This window comes from Aquarana catesbeiana, linkage group LG03 (genome assembly GCF_042186555.1).
Source record: "Aquarana catesbeiana isolate 2022-GZ linkage group LG03, ASM4218655v1, whole genome shotgun sequence".
In the NCBI taxonomy this organism is placed as follows: Eukaryota; Metazoa; Chordata; class Amphibia; order Anura; family Ranidae; genus Aquarana; species Aquarana catesbeiana.
The window spans coordinates 599,983,961-600,005,347 of NC_133326.1; the positions used below are offsets into that span (position 1 = coordinate 599,983,961).

Here is a 21,387-nt window from a genome sequence, read left to right on the forward strand (position 1 = left end):
ACAAAGCCGGAATGCAGGCCCTCGCTGCCGTGAGAAGGTGTTTAAGCAGGGATTTTTTGTATTTTTCCACCGACATGGGAACATCATTTAATAAGAATGCTGCCGGATTTTCTCCAAGAGACACACCTGTAATATCCTTAACCGTTTCCTCGACCATTTTCCAAAATTCCCTGATCTTCTCACATTCCCAAAAAATGTGCAACATTGTGCCCTCTGACTTCCCACAGCACCAACATACATTTGGAACCTGTGGGAATATTTTATGTAGCACGGATGGTGTTCTATACCATCTGGTGAGGATTTTATATCCTCCCTCCTGATACCTGCTTGCAACTGATGTTTTATGGATAGATTTTAAAATTTTATCCTTCTGTCTTTGGGGGAACAATATCCCCATTTCCCTCTCCCAGGCTTGAATAAAATTAAGATCTTGGGGTGCTCCCAGGCTCGTTAATACTTCATAAAAATATGATAGGGAACGCCTCATACTCTCTCCATCTAAACATCTCTGTTCAAAGCCCGATAATCCCCGTATCTCTGGGTAAATTTTTATTTTCGAGCGGATATATGGTCCTAACTGCACTGCCCTGAAGAAGTCCAAGTCTGGTGTTACTTCTCTTTCTATCTCACCTCTTGTCATCAAACAGTTACCCCTTGAGAAATGTATGATCCTGTTTTTCCCCCTTCGTTTTATAACCTCATATCCCCGGTCTGTTGTGCCAGGCTGAAAGTCTGGCGTACCCAGCACAGGGGTGATGGGACTCGGAGATGGAGACAGATTTGTCTTTTTAAAGATCGTGTTGATTGTACGAAGAGTTGCAATTGCCAATGGATGTTTTTTCACTATTGTTGGTATATCCAGTCTTGCTATCCAAGCCAATCCCTCCAAGGGAATATTAACCATCGCTTGTTCTAGTTGTACATATGGTTTCCTCTCAGAGGCGCACCATTCCATTAATCTAGCTAACTGTGAGGCTTCCTCGTATCTCACTGGGTCTGGAAAGCCAATGCCTCCTTTTTCTTTCGGGAGCACTAGGATGGTTCTCCGTACTCTTACTGGCTTCCCAGCCCAGATAAACTTCAAAAACCTCGATCTAAGGTTCTTCAGAAAGCTTGGGGGAATCTTTATTGGCACGGTTTGCAGCAAGTAAAGAAGCCTAGGCATGATGTTCATCTTTATAATATCTGTCCTTCCAAACCATGTGAAGGTCTCTCTATCCCATCTCTGCAAGTCTAGTTTAATTTGTCTTAACATCAGGGCATAATTTAATTCAAATAACCACCTAAGCTTCTTCGGTATTTTAGTTACCAAATAGCTTATATGGGATTCTGTCCATCTAAAGTTAAATTGCATCTTTATCTGTTGCAATAAGGATGCCTTCATTCCCATCCCCTTAGCCTCTGATTTGGTATAATTCACCTTATAATTTGCTATCCTCCCATATTGACGTATCTCCATTAGGAGAGATGGGAGGGATATTATTGGAGAGGTTATGAAAAAATCAGATCGTCCATATATGCTGCTAATTTATGCTCCTCCCTTTCTGTATTTATACCTCTAATATTAGGGTTGGCTCGTATCTTCCTTAGGAAAGGCTCCGTTGTGAGAATAAAAATAATGGGCAACAATGGACATTCCATTTCGAATACAGAACGAGTCAGGGAGTCTATCGTTTACCCTAACCCTCGCACTCGGGACAGAGTATAGATTTGAAAACCATCTCAGCATTCCATCCCCCAGACCAATATGTTGCAATGTAGCCCTAAGAAATATCCAATCAACTCTATCAAATGCTTTTTCAGCATCAGCTGAAAACAGTGTTGGGGGTTTCTGTTGACTCTGTGTAATGTAGATGGCATTTATTACTCTGAGTATTTTCCCTCCCCTCCCTCCCAGCAGTGAACCCCACTTGGTCTGGGTGTATCAGTGAGGGGATGTGTTCAAGTCTGGTCGCTAGGATCTTTGAGAAAATTTTTAGATCCGCATTTAACAAAGCTATTGGCCGGTAGCTGGAGCACTGAGATGGGTCCTTACCCTCCTTCAGGATTACTGCTATATGTGCCGAAAATGTCTCAGTAAGTATCTTCTGTCCCTCGCGCAATGAGTTAAAGGCAGCTATGAACCTTGGAGCCAATTTCTCCGCAAAAAATCTGTAGTATGCCAGAGTATACCCATCTGGGCCCAGTGCTTTCCCCAATTTTAAAAGGTTTAATGCTCTCTTAAAAATTCTTTTACTGTAATTGGCACATCTAGCTCTCGTGCTATCTCCTCTGTCAACTTTGGCATTCCTGAGGTTTGTAAATATTCCCTTGCCGACTCCCATTTACTCTTGCTCCTCTCTGGAGATAATTGTCCTTCCAATTGGTAAAGACCCTCGTAGTACTCCTTAAAAATCTGTGCCATTTCCTGTGAGGAACTAACTAACACATCCTTCTGTGTTTTGATACCTGACATGTACCTCTGTGTAGTGGTATCCTTAAGGGCCTTTGCTAACATCCTACTCGGTTTGTTCCCAAATTCATAGAGTGTCCGTCTTCCCCGTTTCAGCTTAGCTTTTGCCTGTTCGATGAGCAATGAGTTTAAATCCTCCCGTAAGCCACTTAATTTCTCCTCTATTTCTAGTGTCTGGGATTTTTTATTTAACAGCTCCACTTCCCGAATTCTTTTAAGTAGTACATCAATCTGTTCGTTAAAGTGGTTGTAAAGGTGTTTTTTTTTTTTTTTAAAAATAACAAACATGTTATACTTACCTTCACTGTGCAGCTCGTTCTGCACAGAGTGGCCCCGAACCTGGTCTTCTGGGGTCCCTCGGCGGCTGTTTCAGCTCCTCCCCGCAAGCATTTACCACCTTGATGCGAGCTCCCTCGCACGGTGGTGAGTGCTTGCGGGCGCGCTCCCGTGATACAGCCGGCGGCTATAGCCGCTCGCTGTATCACTCGGCCCCGCCCCCCGGCGCGCCGCGTCATCGGATGTGATTGACAGCAGCGCGAGCCAATGGCTGCGCTGCTTTCAATCCATCCACTGCAGCCAATCAGCGACCAGGCTGAGCTGCAATGAAGCTGCCGAGGACGAGGAGCGAAGATTCGAGGCGTCAGGTAAGTAAAACGGGGGGGCTGGGGGCGGCGGTACTGTCAAAAGTTTTTTCACCTTAATGCATAGAATGCATTAAGGTGAAAAAATTTTTACCTTTACAACCCCTTTAAGCTTCTTTTTCCTATGCGCCCCTAAAGATATAAAGACCTCTCTCATCACGCATTTATGTGTTTCCCATAAACAGAATGGTGTAACTTCCTCCGTGTCATTTATTAGAAAAAAGGAATCCAGTTCCCGATTTAATTTTTGTTCATAATCCTTGTCCTTTAACAGGGTCTCATTGATCCTCCATTGCCACTCGCGACGATCTCACTCTCCTAGGTCCAATACACAGTTGGTCGGGGCATGGTCTGACAGGGTGAATGAGCCTATATCAGCACTCACCAACGATGTTATTCCTGTCTGTGAAACCAAAATATAATCGATTCGAGTATATGATTTATGTTTTGCCGAGAAGAATCTATAATCTCTATCTTGGACATGTAGTGTCCTCCATGTATCTACCACCTGCAGATCACTTAATAATTTTTTTACTCTTCGTAATTTTGTAAATGACAGGTGGGAGGCTCCCCTGGACGCATCTAAAGAATGGTTCAGGGCCAAATTTAAGTCTCCCCTATCATCAAGATACCCTCCTTGTACTGATGTACCATTTGGAGACAAGTCTCCAGGCAACAAACCTGGTTTACATTCGGGAGATACATATTTACTAATGTAACCTTTTGCAATCCTAGTAATCCCTTTACAATTAAAAAGACGGCACTCCTCATCTGTAATTACTTTAGTCTCATTATGGAGTCTGTTTTGACACAATGATAGAAACCCCATTTGATTTAGAGGTCAAGGATGCACTATGGTATACAGCAGGGAATTTGTGGTTTACCAGCCTTGGTATTCTGTCCCTTCTAAAGTGCGTCTCCTGCAGAAAGGCAATTTGCGTCTTTAACCTTCTCAGTTCGGCAAGCAGCCTAATCCGTTTCTCCGGGAGGTTTAGTCCCTTAACATCATATGAGGTAAACTTTATTCTGGTCATGTCATATGATCGTCTGGGAACTACAGGAGGGGGAGCCCCCCCCCCCCCCCCAAAAAAAAAAACAAAAAAAACCCACAACCTTGTCCTACTCAGAAAGATAGGCCAGCCGGCGCGACTCCTCGGTGCCGTTAACTAGCCCCTTCAGGGGAAAAAAAAAAAAAAAAAGGAAAAAACGCCTCCAACTTTACCTCCACCCGGAGGACACTTGTGGGGGGATGTCCCCAAGCACGGGGAGTTCAGCGCAGGCTTATCAGCAGCAGCGCACACAGGATTACAAATAAATAAATATAAAGAGATAGCACCGTATTATAAAATGTAAATTAAAAGGTATATCCTATATCCTAAGCAACACCATATATCACTCCACAATGGGTACAGCACCCTTTTACGTTTATATATACATTTACAATTACAACCACATAATCCAATTCTCTCTCCCCCCAAGCCCCTTCAGACTAACCATACCCTCCAAACCTAATCCGACTTGTCTCTACCCTTTTATAGATTGCTCTACCCTTCTCACTCTCCCTTCTCCTACCCCCCCACCCCCCCTATGTGTGCCCCATTACCTTGATATTCCTAGTAAACCCCCCCCCCCATCCTCGGTGTCCCCCCCACTAGTGTAGTCCCATAACACTCCCCCCCCCATTCGTGAACCACCCTGTCCCTATTCAATTCCTACAAAAGATATTCTCAAAATAGAAAAAAAAAAAATGTAAAAAAGAAAGAGGGGAGAGAGACACAGGAGAAAAAGGATAAAGGGAAGGGGAGAAAAAAAAACAAAATTTTGTGTCACACTCCATACTTGTCCCTATTCACTAAACAACTAAACATCCCCAAAACACTTTTCACCCAACCAGACCTTTAATCAATCAGTGATTATATAAAAAAAAAAAAAAAAAAAAATCACTGTCATACAGTTGATATATCGGTGTATATATTGTTATGTTATAATACCTTTAGTGCATTGAGTGTATTGTGAAAAAAAAAAAAAAAAAAAAAAAAAAAACACAACACCAATAGCCCCACCGCTTCCCTACCCCTAGTACTCCACCTTTATTTGAAATAAATAAAAAAAAAAACAAAAAAAAAAAAAAAAAAAACCCACACACACAACACAGAAAACCTCTCCAATCCAAAAAAAAAAAAAGAGATAGGGGGAGAGAGATAGCATAAAAATCAACAAATAAAGGGGACCCATACTAACAGCAACTCACGGCTCTTTGTTAGGAGTTTTCTCCGCCCCTCACGAGGGCCCGAATTTAGGGAGGATTTCACAAAAAAAAAAGAAAAAAAAAAAAGGAGGGGAGAAGGGGGAAAAATCTGGGGGGAGAGAGAAAAAAAAAATTATAACAGTCCAGCCAGGAGATACCTTTCCATCAGTCCCTCATTTCAGAAAAAAAAAAAAAAAAAAAAAAAGAAAAAAAAACCCAATTCTTAGAGCCCAAACCACCGTTATTCTACGTTTTCCTCTCAGTTCCTTCTTCTCTGCCACTTCTTCTGTTGGTTATATCCCCCCATAGTCTCGCTTGGAATATTGACCCAGTCACGTGAATACGTCTGGCAGTTGTTCTGGAACAAACAGGTTGAAGACCCGTTCCTCTTTTTATATAAACTAGAGATAACGGGTAGCCCCATCTATATGTAGCTCCCTTTGCTCGTATTTGTTCCAATAACGGCCTCAATAACCGTCGCCTCGCTTTCCTCTGCCAGCAAAGGTCGGGGAACACCTGTACCTCCTGGTCCTCAAATTCCATTGCCCCTTTCTGCCATGCTGCTCTCATTATGTCCTCTTATTTTGAAAAAATGCACACGGCATAAAACATCCCTAGGTGCCCCCTGTTCTGAGATGTACCCTGCCGGACTCCTACGCACTCGGTCCAGCTCAACGTATACGTCTGGGGGGTTATCCAAGTATTTATTAAAAATAGCAATTGCTGTCTTTCTTAGGTCAGGTGTCTTTATGACTTCTGAGATCCCTTTAATATGCACGTTATTTCTTCTGCTTCTGTTCTCAGAATCCTCAGCGTGAAGTTGTAATGCTAATCAATTTTTGGTGCCGTTTCTCTAACTTTCTCTCAAGCAGATCAATACGGGTGTCAGCCGTGGACTGAAGTGTCTCACAGCTAAGCAGTCTTTTATTCATTAGTTCTACCTTAGAGCACACTTCACTCATTTCCTCCCTTACAGTCGCTTATCAGGGCTAGTATGTCTTCTTTAGTCGGGAGAGCCCGTATAAGCTGTCTAATGTCCGGCTCATTACCACATTCCTGTGTAGTCAACCCCCCTATGTTTAATGGGCATACCTGAGGCTCAGCGGTGGTTACAGTCTACGGAGAAATTGGAGAGCTTACTTCCACTGATTCTGTCAGTTCCATTCGAGTGTTACTCACGGATGTGTTTGTGGTGGCTGACTCCTCCATCACCGCTAGATGCCTTTGAGCGGCCTGTACCGCTCGCTGTGATATAGCGCTGACCTCCGCTGGCATAACAGTCTCTCTCTTCGCTGCGAGGTACCTTGTAATAGGTGAGTGGCTAGGTGTATCCGTCGCCCCAGTGCCTTTTCCTCGTCCCGGCATGAGTTCACGGCGTCTCTTGGTCTAACCACTCACGTTCTCCTCCAAGTGCACGCTACTGCATTACACCGCCCCTCACTCCGTCATGCTCAGGCCACACTCCCCCTTCCGGTCGTTTCTGTCTGCTCGTCTTCAAACTTTCTAAGCAAAGGGCCAGATTAGTGTCCTTTAGAATTTAGGAGGGTCGGATTGAGGCCAGTAGTAGTAGAAAATGTCTCAGACTTGGTGGTCAGTGGGGGTAAAATAATCGCATAACGCCTGTGGGCAGATTGATATTCTTAGGAGGAACAACGCCCCATTGTTGGCGTCAGTGGGAGGAGCAGCTCCCCATCATTGGTGTCAATTGGGGGAATAGTGACCCATCTATGGTGTCAGTGGAAGGAATAATGCCCTATTGGTGGTGACAGTGGCAGGAATAATGATTTGTATCAGTGGGAGAAATTGTACCGAGAGCCGGTTAAAGGCAAGCAAAGGGCCACATCCAGCCAACGGGCCGCAGTTTGGAGACCACTGCCCTAGACAGACAATGTAGCTGTGCCTCCTGTACTCCTTCCTCCAGGGAGGCGTATTACTGGCCTGATCACCAGGTGAAAACAGGGGAGAAATAAAGCCTAAAAACTAATGCAACCACCACATCTAAGGATTGGTAAGAGCTTGGATCTGTAGGGAAGCCAGAGAAGTGGCATTTTCAGCAAGAGGGGGGGGGGGGGGGGTCTGTCCCGGCTGCCTGCACAGTACAGGTTTCCTTTCATTGGTGTGCAATAACCCCCCCCCCTTCCAATCGCTGTGTACGATCTAGTCGCCCCCCCTCCCCCAATCGCTGTGCATGATCTAGTGGCCCCCAATCTCTGTGTACGATCTAACCCCCCCCCCAATCGCTGTGTACGATCTAATCCCCCCCCCAATCGCTGTGTACGATCTAATCCCCCCCCCCCAATCGCTGTGTACGATCTAATCCCCCCCCCCCAATCGCTGTGTACGATCTAATCCCCCCCCCCAATCGCTGTGTACGATCTAATCCCCCCCCCCCCCCCAATCGCTGTGTACGATCTAATCCCCCCCCCCCCCAATCGCTGTGTACGATCTAATCCCCCCCCCCCCCAATCGCTGTGTACGATCTAATCCCCCCCCCCCCAATCGCTGTGTACGATCTAATCCCCCCCCCCCCCAATCGCTGTGTACGATCTAATCCCCCCCCCCCCCAATCGCTGTGTACGATCTAATCCCCCCCCCCCCCCAATCGCTGTGTACGATCTAATCCCCCCCCCCCAATCGCTGTGTACGATCTAATCCCCCCCCCCCAATCGCTGTGTACGATCTAATCCCCCCCCCCCCAATCGCTGTGTACGATCTAATCCCCCCCCCCCCCAATCGCTGTGTACGATCTAATCCCCCCCCCCCCCAATCGCTGTGTACGATCTAATCCCCCCCCCCCAATCGCTGTGTACGATCTAATCCCCCCCCCCCCCAATCGCTGTGTACGATCTAATCCCCCCCCCCCCAATCGCTGTGTACGATCTAATCCCCCCCCCCCCAATCGCTGTGTACGATCTAATCCCCCCCCCCCCAATCGCTGTGTACGATCTAATCCCCCCCCCCCCAATCGCTGTGTACGATCTAATCCCCCCCCCCCAATCGCTGTATACGATCTAATCCCCCCCCCCAATCGCTGTGTACGATCTAATCCCCCCCCCCCCAATCGCTGTGTACGATCTAATCCCCCCCCCCCAATCGCTGTGTACGATCTAATCCCCCCCCCCCCCCCAATCGCTGTGTACGATCTAATCCCCCCCCCCCCAATCGCTGTGTACGATCTAATCCCCCCCCCCAATCGCTGTGTACGATCTAATCCCCCCCCAATCGCTGTGTACGATCTAATCCCCCCCCCCCAATCGCTGTGTACGATCTAATCCCCCCCCCCCAATCGCTGTGTACGATCTAATCCCCCCCCCCCCAATCGCTGTGTACGATCTAATCCCCCCCCCCAATCGCTGTGTACGATCTAATCCCCCCCCCCAATCGCTGTGTACGATCTAATCCCCCCCCCCCAATCGCTGTGTACGATCTAATCCCCCCCAATCGCTGTGTACGATCTAATCCCCCCCCCAATCGCTGTGTACGATCTAATCCCCCCCCCAATCGCTGTGTACGATCTAATCCCCCCCCCCAATCGCTGTGTACGATCTAATCCCCCCCCCCCAATCGCTGTGTACGATCTAATCCCCCCCCCCAATCGCTGTGTACGATCTAATCCCCCCCCCCAATCGCTGTGTACGATCTAATCCCCCCCCCCCAATCGCTGTGTACGATCTAATCCCCCCCCCCCAATCGCTGTGTACGATCTAATCCCCCCCCCCCCAATCGTTGTGTATGATCTAATCCCCCCCATCACTGTGTACGATCTAATCCCCCCCACACCCCCCCCAAAAAAAAATCACTTTGTATGATTATCCTAACATATTATTATTATTCTGGGGAAAGGCCCTGCCCTGGGTGTGGTATGAATTAGTGGGAGAAGACTGGGTCCTCCATTCATTGCCGTGTTATGTAAGTGTCCTTCCCTCCCCCATGCTCGGACTTACCTTGGTAGGGTTTGCTGAGTGAGTGCTCTCTCTTCAGGTACTCTTCCGTCTGGTCGCCACTCACTGGGCTCACCAGCACTACCAGCAGACAGAGACAGCCCGGAACCTTCCATCTGCCCCTCCGCCGAGCACTCTGTTGCTCCACAGTCGCCATCTTACTACTCTCCAGTCAGGCAGCTGTGATACCCATTGGCCAATCACACACCAGCGCAACGGAGCGTTGATTGGATTTCCCCAGAGCTCGAAACACCCCTACTGGGAAAGCGTCAGCCAATGGCGAGGGAAATGGGCAGGACGAAAGAAATCCTGCTACGTGGTTGGTTGTTCGCTGATGTCTGGTTACCCGGGCAACCAGGAGCTATACAGCGGCTGACCGCCTTCTCCTAGAAGAGGGCGTGGTGTTCTCTGGAGCTTCTAGTCTGATGGGAACGTCATGACTAATAAACCAGCGTGACTGATGACTGAGCCGGGGGAGCACGAGTCATCCAATGCATTGTATTTTCTGTGTGGGTGAGTTATCGTGACGTCACCCTGGGAGGACCTCGCTCTGGTTTCGCCATCTGCTGGCGGATGTGGAGAATTATCTTATTGGCAGACGTCTCCGATTGGATGAGATGTTTCCCTTCGCTGATTGGCCTCTAGCACATGTTGGTTAGAGGTCCATGGCCGTTGTATGTGGCGGACTGTGACCGGTCAGTATGGAGGGAGCGGGCGGCTGCTCCTCTCACCCCCGAGGGTGTGATGGATGTTGTATGGGAGCGGAGAGCGGCCTGAGGGAGACTGTGCTGGAGATGGACTTCCAGAGAGGTGAGAGATCACATAGGGCGGGCTGGAGAGAGACTGGAAGTCAGAGAGACGGGCGCAGGAAGAGTGTGGGAAGTGTCTCTCATGTATTCTAAAAGTGGGGAGGAATGCGCCAAACTCATCAACCTGACTAGACCTGGTAGTGGAATGTCGCACACACTGCGCCTCAATGACCCAAATACAAGGTCTGTGTGAGGCAGTCCTCCTGTCTGGGCGCCCATAGAGAGTCAGTCATACTTGGCTCCTCACTTCTTACATTGCAATGTACAAGGGTCACATATTACACCGACCTGGATTGGGTGCACCAAAAGTGTCATAGATGCTTCATCAATACATTCATGAGGGGATTACCACCAGAAAAGTGCTGCAGAAGCTTTATTTATTTCACCCAGTGTGTCCTCACTGCATGGCGGCACTACCACCGTATGACCGGGTACTGGGAGCCCGGACCGGTCTACTGGGGGTACTGGGAGCCCGGACCGGTCTACTGGGGGTACTGGGAGCCCGGACCGGTCTACTGGGGGTACTGGGAGCCCGGACCGGTCTACTGGGGGTACTGGGAGCCCGGACCGGTCTACTGGGGGTACTGGGAGCCCGGACCGGTCTACTGGGGGTACTGGGAGCCCGGACCGGTCTACTGGAGGTACTGGGAGCCCGCACCGGTCTACTGGGGGTACTGGGAGCCCGCACCGGTCTACTGGGGGTACTGGGAGCCCGCACCGGTCTACTGGGGGTACTGGGAGCCCGCACCGGTCTACTGGGGGTACTGGGAGCCCGCACCGGTCTACTGGGGGTACTGGGAGCCCGCACCGGTCTACTGGGGGTACTGGGAGCCCGCACCGGTCTACTGGGGGTACTGGGAGCCCGCACCGGTCTACTGGGGGTACTGGGAGCCCGCACCGGTCTACTGGGGGTACTGGGAGCCCGCACCGGTCTACTGGGGGTACTGGGAGCCCGCACCGGTCTACTGGGGGTACTGGGAGCCCGCACCGGTCTACTGGGGGTACTGGGAGCCCGCACCGGTCTACTGGGGGTACTGGGAGCCCGCACCGGTCTACTGGGGGTACTGGGAGCCCGCACCGGTCTACTGGGGGTACTGGGAGCCCGCACCGGTCTACTGGGGGTACTGGGAGCCCGCACCGGTCTACTGGGGGTACTGGGAGCCCGCACCGGTCTACTGGGGGTACTGGGAGACCGGACCGGTCTACTGGGGGGCTGGACCGGGCCAGTGGGGGCACTGGGAGGCTGGACCGGTCTGCAGAGGCACTGAGGGCATGCTTGTTGTCCTATTGTTGGAGGCCATACTCATCAGTACTCAGGACATACTCTCACTCTGCCCATACTCTGGACATTCCCTCCCTGTCGTTACCTGGGAGTCGGCGCTGCGCTCTCCCTGTTATTACCTGGGTTACACACTCTCACTTTACCAGTACTCAAATTATGTGCCCCCACAGCGATAAAATTTGTTACAGAACCGATCAGTCTTCAGGTCCAGGCCAGTGATTTCTTATCTGGACCTGCTGATTGGTTCTGGTGAATGAAATGCCTCCCCTGCCTGTGTAAGTGTAAACACAGGCAGGAGAAGTGATGTCTTCTCTTTTCGGTTCCAGGGAGAGGAAAGCCGACATCTAACAGTGAGTTGCACAACACTACACTAACACCAGTACACTTGTCATCGACCGATCACCCCTCTTCACCCCCTGTCAGTGTCACCAAGTGCAGTTTTCAGAATTTTTTTTCACTGTACTGGTGTCATTTGTGACACTAATCAGCGTTAGGGCAGTTAGTAGTAGGCCCAGGTACCCACCTAACCCCCCCCCCCCCATAAAGTTTTAACCCCTCAACCCCCTCCCCATATAGTGTACAGATCTTATTTCTGATCACTGTATTTAGTGTCATGGGTGACACTAGTTACTGTCACTGATTTTTTTTTTTTTTTTTTTTTTTGTTTCTAGCGTCAGGGTACCCGCCATATACTGCTGAATAAACGTTAAACCCCCCTGATCACCTCGCCCCCCAGTACGGGTTTTAGTGTCAGGGTCAGCATCAGATTAGTGCCAGTAGCGCGAACACCTACGCACGCACCATACACCTCCCTTAGTAGTCTAGTGTTTGAACAGATCAATATCTTTGATATGATCAGAACTATATTAGCGTTCCCAATAGTTTAGGGTTCCCAAAAACGCAGCGTTAGCGGGATCAGCCCAGATACTTGCTGGCAGCTGCGTTTAACCCCTCCTTCCAGCCCAGCCCACCCAAGTGCAGTATCAATCAATCACTGTCACTTACAAAAGACATAACTGCAGCGTTCGCAGAGTCAGGCCTGATCCCTGCAAACGCTAACAGTTTTTATGCTAGTGATTGAAGCAGGCGCTGACAACCGGGTGCTTTTTTTGCCTGTGAGTCTCACTAGTTGTACCAGCAAATTTAGAGGCCATAATGTCCAATCGGAGGTACAGTAGTGAATAGGCCTACACTTTTCTATGCATGACAGATGAGAGTGAAGAGGAAGCCTGGAGCCTGTCACTACCAATTAGTGTGATGCGGCCGGTCATGTGACCACAACCTCCGTACACTGGCTTTCCGAGCGTGGGAACGCTGTTGGAATCAGCTGGAGCCCGATACCACCCAGTGTGTGATGAGACTGGTCAGGTGACCCCAGTGCCCGACACCCGGATGTGGAGCCGCAGATGGTATCCTCGTTCACCACTACAGCTGTGCCTGTGTTGTGGTTCTTTCCCTCAGTGGATACTGAGCTGTATCGACTGGCCCCCTTGTTCTCTGGTGGTTGTGCTGCGAGGCTGGTGAACAGCCCCTCACACTGACACTTCTCTTGCATTCTCCTCACAGAGCACCCCCAGGCTCCATTACACCTCCGGTGTTTTTGTTCCATCCCTGGTCTCCTTCTACCTCTCCTGGACCCTGAATGTTTCTGTAGTCATAGTGAGTTATGTGAATGTTACAGCAAGCCTTCTTTTTCTCAACATATTTATTGGTATTTTAACTTTTTTATTGATTACTGTTCTGGAATCATAACATACTTTGTGGCAGTCCATTATCCTTGATACTTTGCCAATAAAGACTTTTCAGTACATGTGGGACTTCCATCATTTTTTATTTTATTACCCTTTGGATCAGCGCTTCCCCATTTGTCAAATGGCTGGTGTCTGAATTGATCACATGTGCAGCACCAAGGCAGTTGCAGATCAAACGGAGGCTAAAATAGCAGCTTCCTTGGTTGAAAAGGATAGGAGGGTTTAGTTTGGCTTTAAATGGACTGTCTCATCCCTATAGCGGCAAGTGAGCTTTTCTGTTGAAAAACAGACTTACTGGCTGGATAACCGGTCGACAATGGAGGAAAGAAAGCATATAAAAGGGAAACTAATAGACCATCACACCTAAGAATGCATAAGCTACAATTTAGCCACTTAAAGTGTAACTTTACCCATAACAACTTGATAAAAAAAACAATGTACTTCACAAGGAACATACAGTGGGGACGGAAAGTATTCAGACCCCCTTTAATTTATCACTCTTTGTTATATGGCAGCCATTTGCTAAAATCATCTAGGTTCATTTTTTTCCTCATTAATGTACACACAGCACCCCATATTGACAGACAAACACAGAATTGTTGACATTTTTGCAGATTTATTAAAAAAGAAAAACTGAAATATCACATGGTCCTAAGTATTCAGACCCTTTGCTGTGACACTCATATATTTAACTCAGGTGCTGTCAATTTCTTCTGATCATCCTTGAGATGGTTCTACACCTTCATTTGAGTCCAGCTGTGTTTGATTATACTGATTGGACTTGATTAGGAAAGCTACACATCTGTCTATATAAGACCTTATGGCTCACAGTGCATGTCAGAGCAAATGAGAATCATGAGGTCAAAGGAACTGCCTGAAGAGCTCAAATACAGAATTGTGGCAAGGCACAGATCTGGCCAAGGTTACAAAAAAAAATCTGCTGCACTTAAGGTTCCTAAGTACATTGGCCTCCATAATCCTTAAATGGAAGATGTTTGGGATGACCAGAATCCTTCCTAGAGCTGGCTGTCCGGCCAAACTGAGCTATCGGGGGAGAAGAGCCTTGGTGAGAGAGGTAAAGAAGAACCCAAAGATCACTGTGGCTGAGCTCCAGAGATGCAGTTGGGAGATGGGAGAAAGTTGTAGAAAGTCAACCATCACTGCAGCCCTCCACCAGTCGGGGCTTTATGGCAGAGTGGCCCGACAGAAGCCTCTCCTCAGTGCAAGACACATGAAAGCCCGCATGGAGTTTGCTAAAAAAAAAAAAAACACCTGAAGGACTCCAAGATGGTGAGAAATAAGATTCTCTGTTCTGATGAGACCAAGATAGAACTTTTTGGCCTTAATTCTAAGCGGTATGTGTGGAGAAAACCAGGCACTGCTCATCACCTGTCCAATACAGTCCCAACAATGAAGCATGGTGGTGGCAGCAGCATCATGCTGTGGGGGTGTTTTTCAGCTGCAGGGACAGGGTGACTGGTTGCAATCGAGGGAAAGATGAATGTGGCCAAGTACAGGGATATCCTTGACGAAAACCTTCTCCAGAGTGCTCAGGACCTCAGACTAGGCCGAAGGTTTACCTTCCAACAAGACAATGACCCTAAACACACAGCTAAAATAACGAAGGAGTGGCTTCACAACAACTCTGTGACTGTTCTTGAATGGCCCAGCCAGAGCCCTGACTTAAACCCAATTGCACATCTCTGGAGAGACCTAAAAATGGCTGTCCACCAACGTTTACTATCCAATCTGACAGAACTGGAGAGGATCTGCAAGGAGGATATCGGAGGATCCCCAAATCCAGGTGTGAAACACTTGTTGCATCTTTCCCAAAAAGACTCACGGCTGTATTAGATCAAAGGGTGCTTCTACTAAATACTGAGCAAAGGGTCTGAATACTTAGGACCATGTGATATTTCAGTTTTTCTTTTTTAATAAATCTGCAAAAATGTCAACAATTCTGTGTTTTTCTGTCAATATGGGGTGCTGTGTGTACATTGAGGAAAAAAATGAACCTAGATGATTTTAGCAAATGGCTGCCATATAACAAAGAGTGAAAAATGTTAAGGGGGTCTGAATACTTTCTGTCCCCACTGTACGTGCCACAATAATAATTATGCTACCAAAATTTACTGCGTGTGCTATAAATTGCCTCCAACATTGTTCCTGTTTCTTCTTGCTGGAGGCTGCCATTTTCTTGAAGCCCAGAACCCCTGAACAGCATTAAATTATAAAGTAGAACTAAACTCAAGGATTTAACAGTTTAAAAAAAAAAAGTTACATTCCTGGAATTCCAGGATTACTAACTGTCACATTTGCTTGTGTCTTCAACCAAACTGTCAAACGGCTGGTGTCATAACTGATCATATGTGCAGCACCATGACAGTTGCAGATCAAACAGGAGCAGCTTCTGTGTCTGTGTCTGTGATAGGAGGGTTTAATTCCGCTTCAAGGTTGTCAGCAGATCGGCTTCTACAAACTCAGCAGTGCTGAAAGATGGAGAGCAAATGACCATGTGCAGAGCAGGGTGAGACAGTGTATAACTGGACTTTAAACAGTGTAGACACTTATTTTAAATGTGGTACATAGCTACAAAAGGGGCCAGCCTGAAGTGATCTAACAGGACTTCATTTTTTACTAAAGTTCCACTTTAACCACTCAACCTCCGAAAGATTTCCCCACCCCCAGGCCATATTTTTTTTTTTTTTTTTTTTTTTGCGATACGGCACTGCTTTACTTTAACTGACAAATGCGTGGTCGTGCGACGCTGCACCCAAATGTTATGTCCTTTTTTTTCACACAGCTAGATCACCTCTGCGTTTTGTTGTGTTTTTTTTTTTTTTTTTTGGCTCTATAAACAAAAAAAAGACCAATATCTTATATATGTTTTTTACTTTCTGCTATACAGGCAGTCCCCGAGTTAGGAATGGGTTAGGGACTGCCGGTTTGTTCTTAAGTTGGATATGTTTGGAAGTCGGAAGCGCATGCGCAGAATGTCAGAGACATCATTTTCCGATTTTCTGTCAAGTAGCCGCGCATGCGCTGATGTCTGTTTCCGAGGTTGCCCACCGTCAAAGTAGCTGTGCAGAACATCACTCATGAGTAGGAGTCGTTCACAAGTCGGAGGTTCGTAACTCGGGGACTGCCTGTAACAATTTAAAGTAATCCACCCAAGAAGACCCATGTGTTGCCAACATCCCAAATGAAACAATATTATAAAGAGAGTACCCCCCAAGGAATACTAGGGACTTTAAAGGCAACTAATCAATGATTGGTAAAAAAAAACGTTTGAAATGTATTATTTATAAAGATAGAGGTGCATATACAGCATAGACAAATTCACATAGTAGACATGAATTAAAAAAGCAGATCCTTAAATACTGATCCCAACATGTTTCTGGACCTCTGTAGAATCCTTTCTTCAGGGGTATGTCGTATAAGGTAACACTGCTGTGTTGATGTTCTACAATGAGACATAATTAAACATAAGATTCACATTCACAGTTAGCAGGGATGAGCATTGTTGAGGCCGAGTAAGAATATACATACTAGTGGAAAAAAAAAAAAAAAAAAAAGTACGGATGCAAGGGCAACCTGAGAAAGGAAGATTGCACTACAATCTCTTAAGGATCAACATGACCTGACAATAAAGCCATCAGATAAAGGGGGGGGGGGGGGGGGGTAATATAGACGTAATGACTAACGACCAATACAAATCCATGTGTTATAAAATCCTCCAAAATCAAACATGGTATAAAAAAATTACAAAAAGTACGATTGATTCAATAAATTCTATTCTCTGGTTGACGAGGCCTTTGCTAGTGTAGCAATAAACAAAGACACCTGACAATTCATATGCACTAAATTTGCTAAAATTCCAACTTTTTACAGCCTACCTAAAATACATAAAGATTTACAAAATCCACCGGGTAGACCAATAATTTCAGTGGTAGGCAGTATCACATAAAATCTTAGCCAATTCATTGACGCTCACTTGAGACCATATGTAATCAATCTACCATCTTACATTAAGGATACCATCCATCTTCTCAAAAATCAGGAGGGTAAACATCTCACCCCTGATGCTCTACTTGTGATGATTGATGTTGAGGCTCTTTACAGCTCGATCCCCCACCATTTGGGGATTGCAGCTGTAAAGCACATTCGCAATCGCACAAGGATGATTGGAAGATTTGGAGACTCATTATCTCATCCTTGTAGTTTATTCTGCAACACAACTGTTTTTTTTCTTTTAATGGCTCCCATTTCCTCCAGGTGCAGGGGGTGTCAATGGGGACTTGTTGTGCCCCGTCCTATGCAAACCTGTACCTGGGGGAGTGGGAGTGTTCGCTCCTAGATGAGAATTTGTCTACATTAATGAGCTATATCACTAGGTGGTATCGCTACATTGATGATATCTTCATCATCTTGGAAGGACCGTCTGACATGTTGGAGGCCTTCATGTTGGCCATCAATGAGAACATTTTTAACCTCTACTTCACTATGTCCTATAGTAAAGAGATGGTTACGTTTTTGGATGTCAAGATCTTTAAGAATGAGGATGGAACCCTTGCAAGTGGATTATTTTGTAAGCATACTGTGGGGAATACCATTCTCCATGCATCAAGCGCACATCGCAACCATCTTATACAGTCGATCTCCTACAGTCAGTACGTAAGACTGAGAAGAAATTGTTCAACAGAGGCCACCTTCCTGGCAGAGGCTCATCATGTCCAAATGTTACTTCTGGATCTGGGTTACTCTCCCACTTGCCATAAAAAGGCTTTCAAACGTGCCTGGAATCATAGCAGGAACAGTCTTCTTTTTCCCAGCATTCCCAAAACGGATAGAAACAGAGAATCTTCCAATTTGCGGATTATAACGCAATATAATGATCAGCATAAAACCTTTAGTAGAACACTTGAAAAGCATTGGCACATATTAACAATCGACCCAATGCTTAGCCCACATATATTACTACATCCCACAATCACATACTGGAGAGCTAAATCTATCAAGGACCAGTTAGTTCAGAGCGAGTTTGTGGGTACTTTCAGAGCTGACCCCTGCAAAAATGTAGGAACTCTAACCTGCGGTGGATGTCTGATGTCGCTACATGAACACTCAGGCAGACATGTTGCCTAATGGGTGTCCCTTTTTAAGGCTCAACATTTTGCCAACTGTAAGACCGCCGGAGTGATTTATTTACTCACCTGCCAATGCGGGGGATTCTACGTTGGTAAAACCGAACTTGAATTTCGTAAACGAGCTCGGCAGCATGTCATCAGCATGCTGACGGCAAACCCTGAACTCTCTCTTGGGAGGCACGTTTGCCGCCAGCATGCGAGAATATGCCCTAGCTTTCGTTTCCTGATACTAGATTGCATTCATCCCAGTTCTAGAGGAGGAGATTGGAATGAACTCCTCCTACAACGTGAAGCACGCTGGATCATGGAATTAAGTGCCACCTCTTTCCCTGGTCTCAATACCCAATTGAGTTAAAAGCCTTTTTTGAAAGGCTTTGACTTGGGAGTATGTGAAAAGGACTTCTAACTGAGTGGGTGGATGGCGTACATGTGTTAGCACTGGGTTTAATGTGAGTCAGTAGCTCGTATTGTATATAATTGTGCATTTTCTACATATCTTGTACATCATGATGTTACACTCTTTCTGATGTTCCCTCTCTGGTTATTACTGTTTTGTACTTAACCACTTGCCGCCTGCCATATAGCAGAATGACGGCGGAAAAGTGGTTTCAATAGCCTGACTGGGCGTCATAAGACGTCCGCAGGATATTGAGCCGCTGCGCGCCCCCCGGGGCGCGCATCGCGGCGATCATTGTTGCGGGGTGTCAGCTTGACACCCCGCAACACCGATCCAGGTAAAGAGTCTCTGACGGAGACTCTTTACCACGTGATCAGCCGTGTCCAATCACGGCTGATCACGATGTAAATAGGAAGAGCTGGTGATCGGCTTTTCTTCACTCGCGTCTGACAGACGTGAGTAGAGGAGATCGGCTGCACTCCTGACAGGGGGGGGGGGTCTGTGCTGATTGTTTATTAGCACAGCCCCCCCTCGGATCCCACCCAGGGAAGCCATCCACACTGGACCACCAGGTATGCCCCCTTTACCCCCAGGGAAATACTAATCTGTGCCCAGTCAGCTGTCAATCAGTGCCCACTCACAATGCCTACCACTGCCAGTCCACCAGGGATGCCTATCACTGCCGCGTATCAGTGCCACCCATAAGAACCCATCTTTGCAGCCTTTCAGTGCCCATCAGTGTCGCCTATCAATGTATATCAGTGCTGCATATCAGTGCGCATCGTCAGTGCCCACTCATTGGTGCCATCTCATCAGTGCCGCCTTATCAGTGCCCATCAGTGAAAGAGAAAACTTACTTATTTAAAAAATTTAACAGAAACAAAAGCAAAATTTTTATTTTTTTCAAAATTTTACCTCTTGGTTTTCCAATCTCTTTTTCTTAACATATTTTTTGTTTTTGTTTTACTGTTTTTGTCCCTGTCTGTATTATGTATTCCTTATGTATGTATGTCTGTTGATATGTTCTCCTTGCCCTTGTGTATGCCTCAGTGATTTCTCTTTTCTTTCATCTATTCCATCACCACTCTTTTTTCCTTCTGTTCCTTTTATTTTACCCGTTGCGCGCGCCCCCCCCCCCCCCTTTTCCCTCGTCTTCTTTTTCGGGGGACTGCCTACACTAATCTTCATTCATTGTTGATCGGTGTCTATGCGCGTGTATGTGCTATTAGCACACTGTTGTCAGCAGATGTTTGGTTTTTTTTCCTGCTTTGCGGGGAAAGAAAATCTATTACTTCCCCACTGACAGGACAGGGATCTGCCTTGTTTAAATAGGCAGAACCCTGTCCTGTGTGTATTCATGATGCTTGACAGCCATGCTGTAATTAAACACAGCAGCTGTTGATCACCGGGTGCCGGCAAATGGATTACTACCGGCAATCGGTGATCCACATCTGTGTTTAATTACAGCGTGGCTGTAATAGGTACGTGATCTGCCACCTTGCCGACATACATCTAGGTTATACGGTCGGCAATCGGTTAATGACCGCCCGCCCACATTATATTGCTGCCACCGTAGGCAAAGCAATGTACTGGTACGTTGCTGACTACTTCTGGGTTTAGGATGCGTGCCCCCACCCCCCCCAGCCGGATCACACTGTTTACTGTCAGCAAGTCCTGGCCAATAATTCATAAGACCTGCTGATCTGGTGTGTACATTCACAGCTAAGAGGTCTGTGTTGACATTCAACACAGAGCTTTGTACATCGGGAGTTAGCTGTCTGTTTCTCATCCCTGCAAAATAGAGAGATCATTAGTAAAAAGCAGCACACCTTACACACATTACACATCGTTAGGCACATATTTAACCACCTGCTTACTGGGCACTTAAAGCGGAGTTCCACACAAAAATGGAACTTCCGCTTTTCGGAACCCTCCCCCCCTCCAGTGTCACGTTTGGCACCTTTCAGAGGGGGAGGGGGGTGCAGATACCTGTCTAAGACAGGTATTTGCACCTACTTCCGGCATAGACTCCCATGGGAGTCTACGCCTCTTCCCGTCCCCACCACGCTGTCTCCTGGGAAACACACAGCTCACAGGAGAGAGCGGGGACCACTTGGGACACGCAGCGCGACTCGCGCATGCGCAGTAGGGAACCGGGAAGTGAAGCCGCAACGCTTCACTTCCTGATTCCCTCACCTAGGATGGCGGCGGCAGCTGCCGAGAACCGAGCGGGTTCTCGGCATCGCCTGCCGACATCGCTGGACCCTGGGACAGGTAAGTGGCCATGTATTAAAAGTCAGCAGCTGCAGTATTTGTAGCTGCTGGCTTTTAATATTTTTTTTTTTGGCGGTGTGGGTGGACCCCCGCTTTAAACCCCCTTCCTGCCCAGGCCAAATTTCAGCTTTCAGCATTGTCACTCTTTTGACACTTACAATCTTCTGTTTGCATCATGTGATCAGCTGTCATTGGCTGATAGCTGGTCACATGGTAAGGGGCCAGGATCTCGTAGACTCTCTGATCAGAGTGCACCATGCGCATCACGCAGGGGGCGCACAGGCTCGGAAGGACGTACATGGACTCCCTCCGGGCAATTTAGGCCTGCGCTGTAGCCATCTTTCAGCTATAGTGCAAGGCATGAGGAGGTTAAAGGATAAGTTCAATTTAAAAAAATAAATAAATGTGGATTATTATTATTATTATTATTATGAATTTATTTATT

General features: G+C 47.2%; 2 protein-coding genes across 5 annotated transcripts in view; one reads left to right on the forward strand and one right to left on the reverse strand.

Moving 5' to 3' along the window:
• The window catches only part of LMAN2L (lectin, mannose binding 2 like), a 39,640-nt gene extending 30,139 nt beyond the window's left edge, over window positions 1-9,501 (reverse strand). Inside the window, exon 1 of one of the 2 annotated variants that reach the window (XM_073622073.1) lies at window positions 9,286-9,501. In XM_073622073.1, coding sequence (XP_073478174.1) covers window positions 9,286-9,439 — 154 coding nt within the window. In that variant the 5' untranslated portion in view covers window positions 9,440-9,501. The remainder of the gene's footprint in view (window positions 1-9,285) is intronic. The other variant, XM_073622074.1, reaches the window with a different exon arrangement.
• Window positions 9,502-9,625: 124 nt separating this feature from the next.
• The window catches only part of ANKRD39 (ankyrin repeat domain 39), a 49,638-nt gene continuing 37,876 nt past the window's right edge, over window positions 9,626-21,387 (forward strand). The window contains exon 1 of one of the 3 annotated variants that reach the window (XR_012242997.1): window positions 9,626-10,092. Coding sequence is in view for 2 of the 3 variants with exons in the window: in XM_073622076.1 (XP_073478177.1) it covers window positions 9,984-10,092 (109 nt within the window). In the remaining variant the exon portion in view is untranslated. The remainder of the gene's footprint in view (window positions 10,093-21,387) is intronic. The other 2 variants (XM_073622076.1, XM_073622075.1) reach the window with 2 other exon arrangements.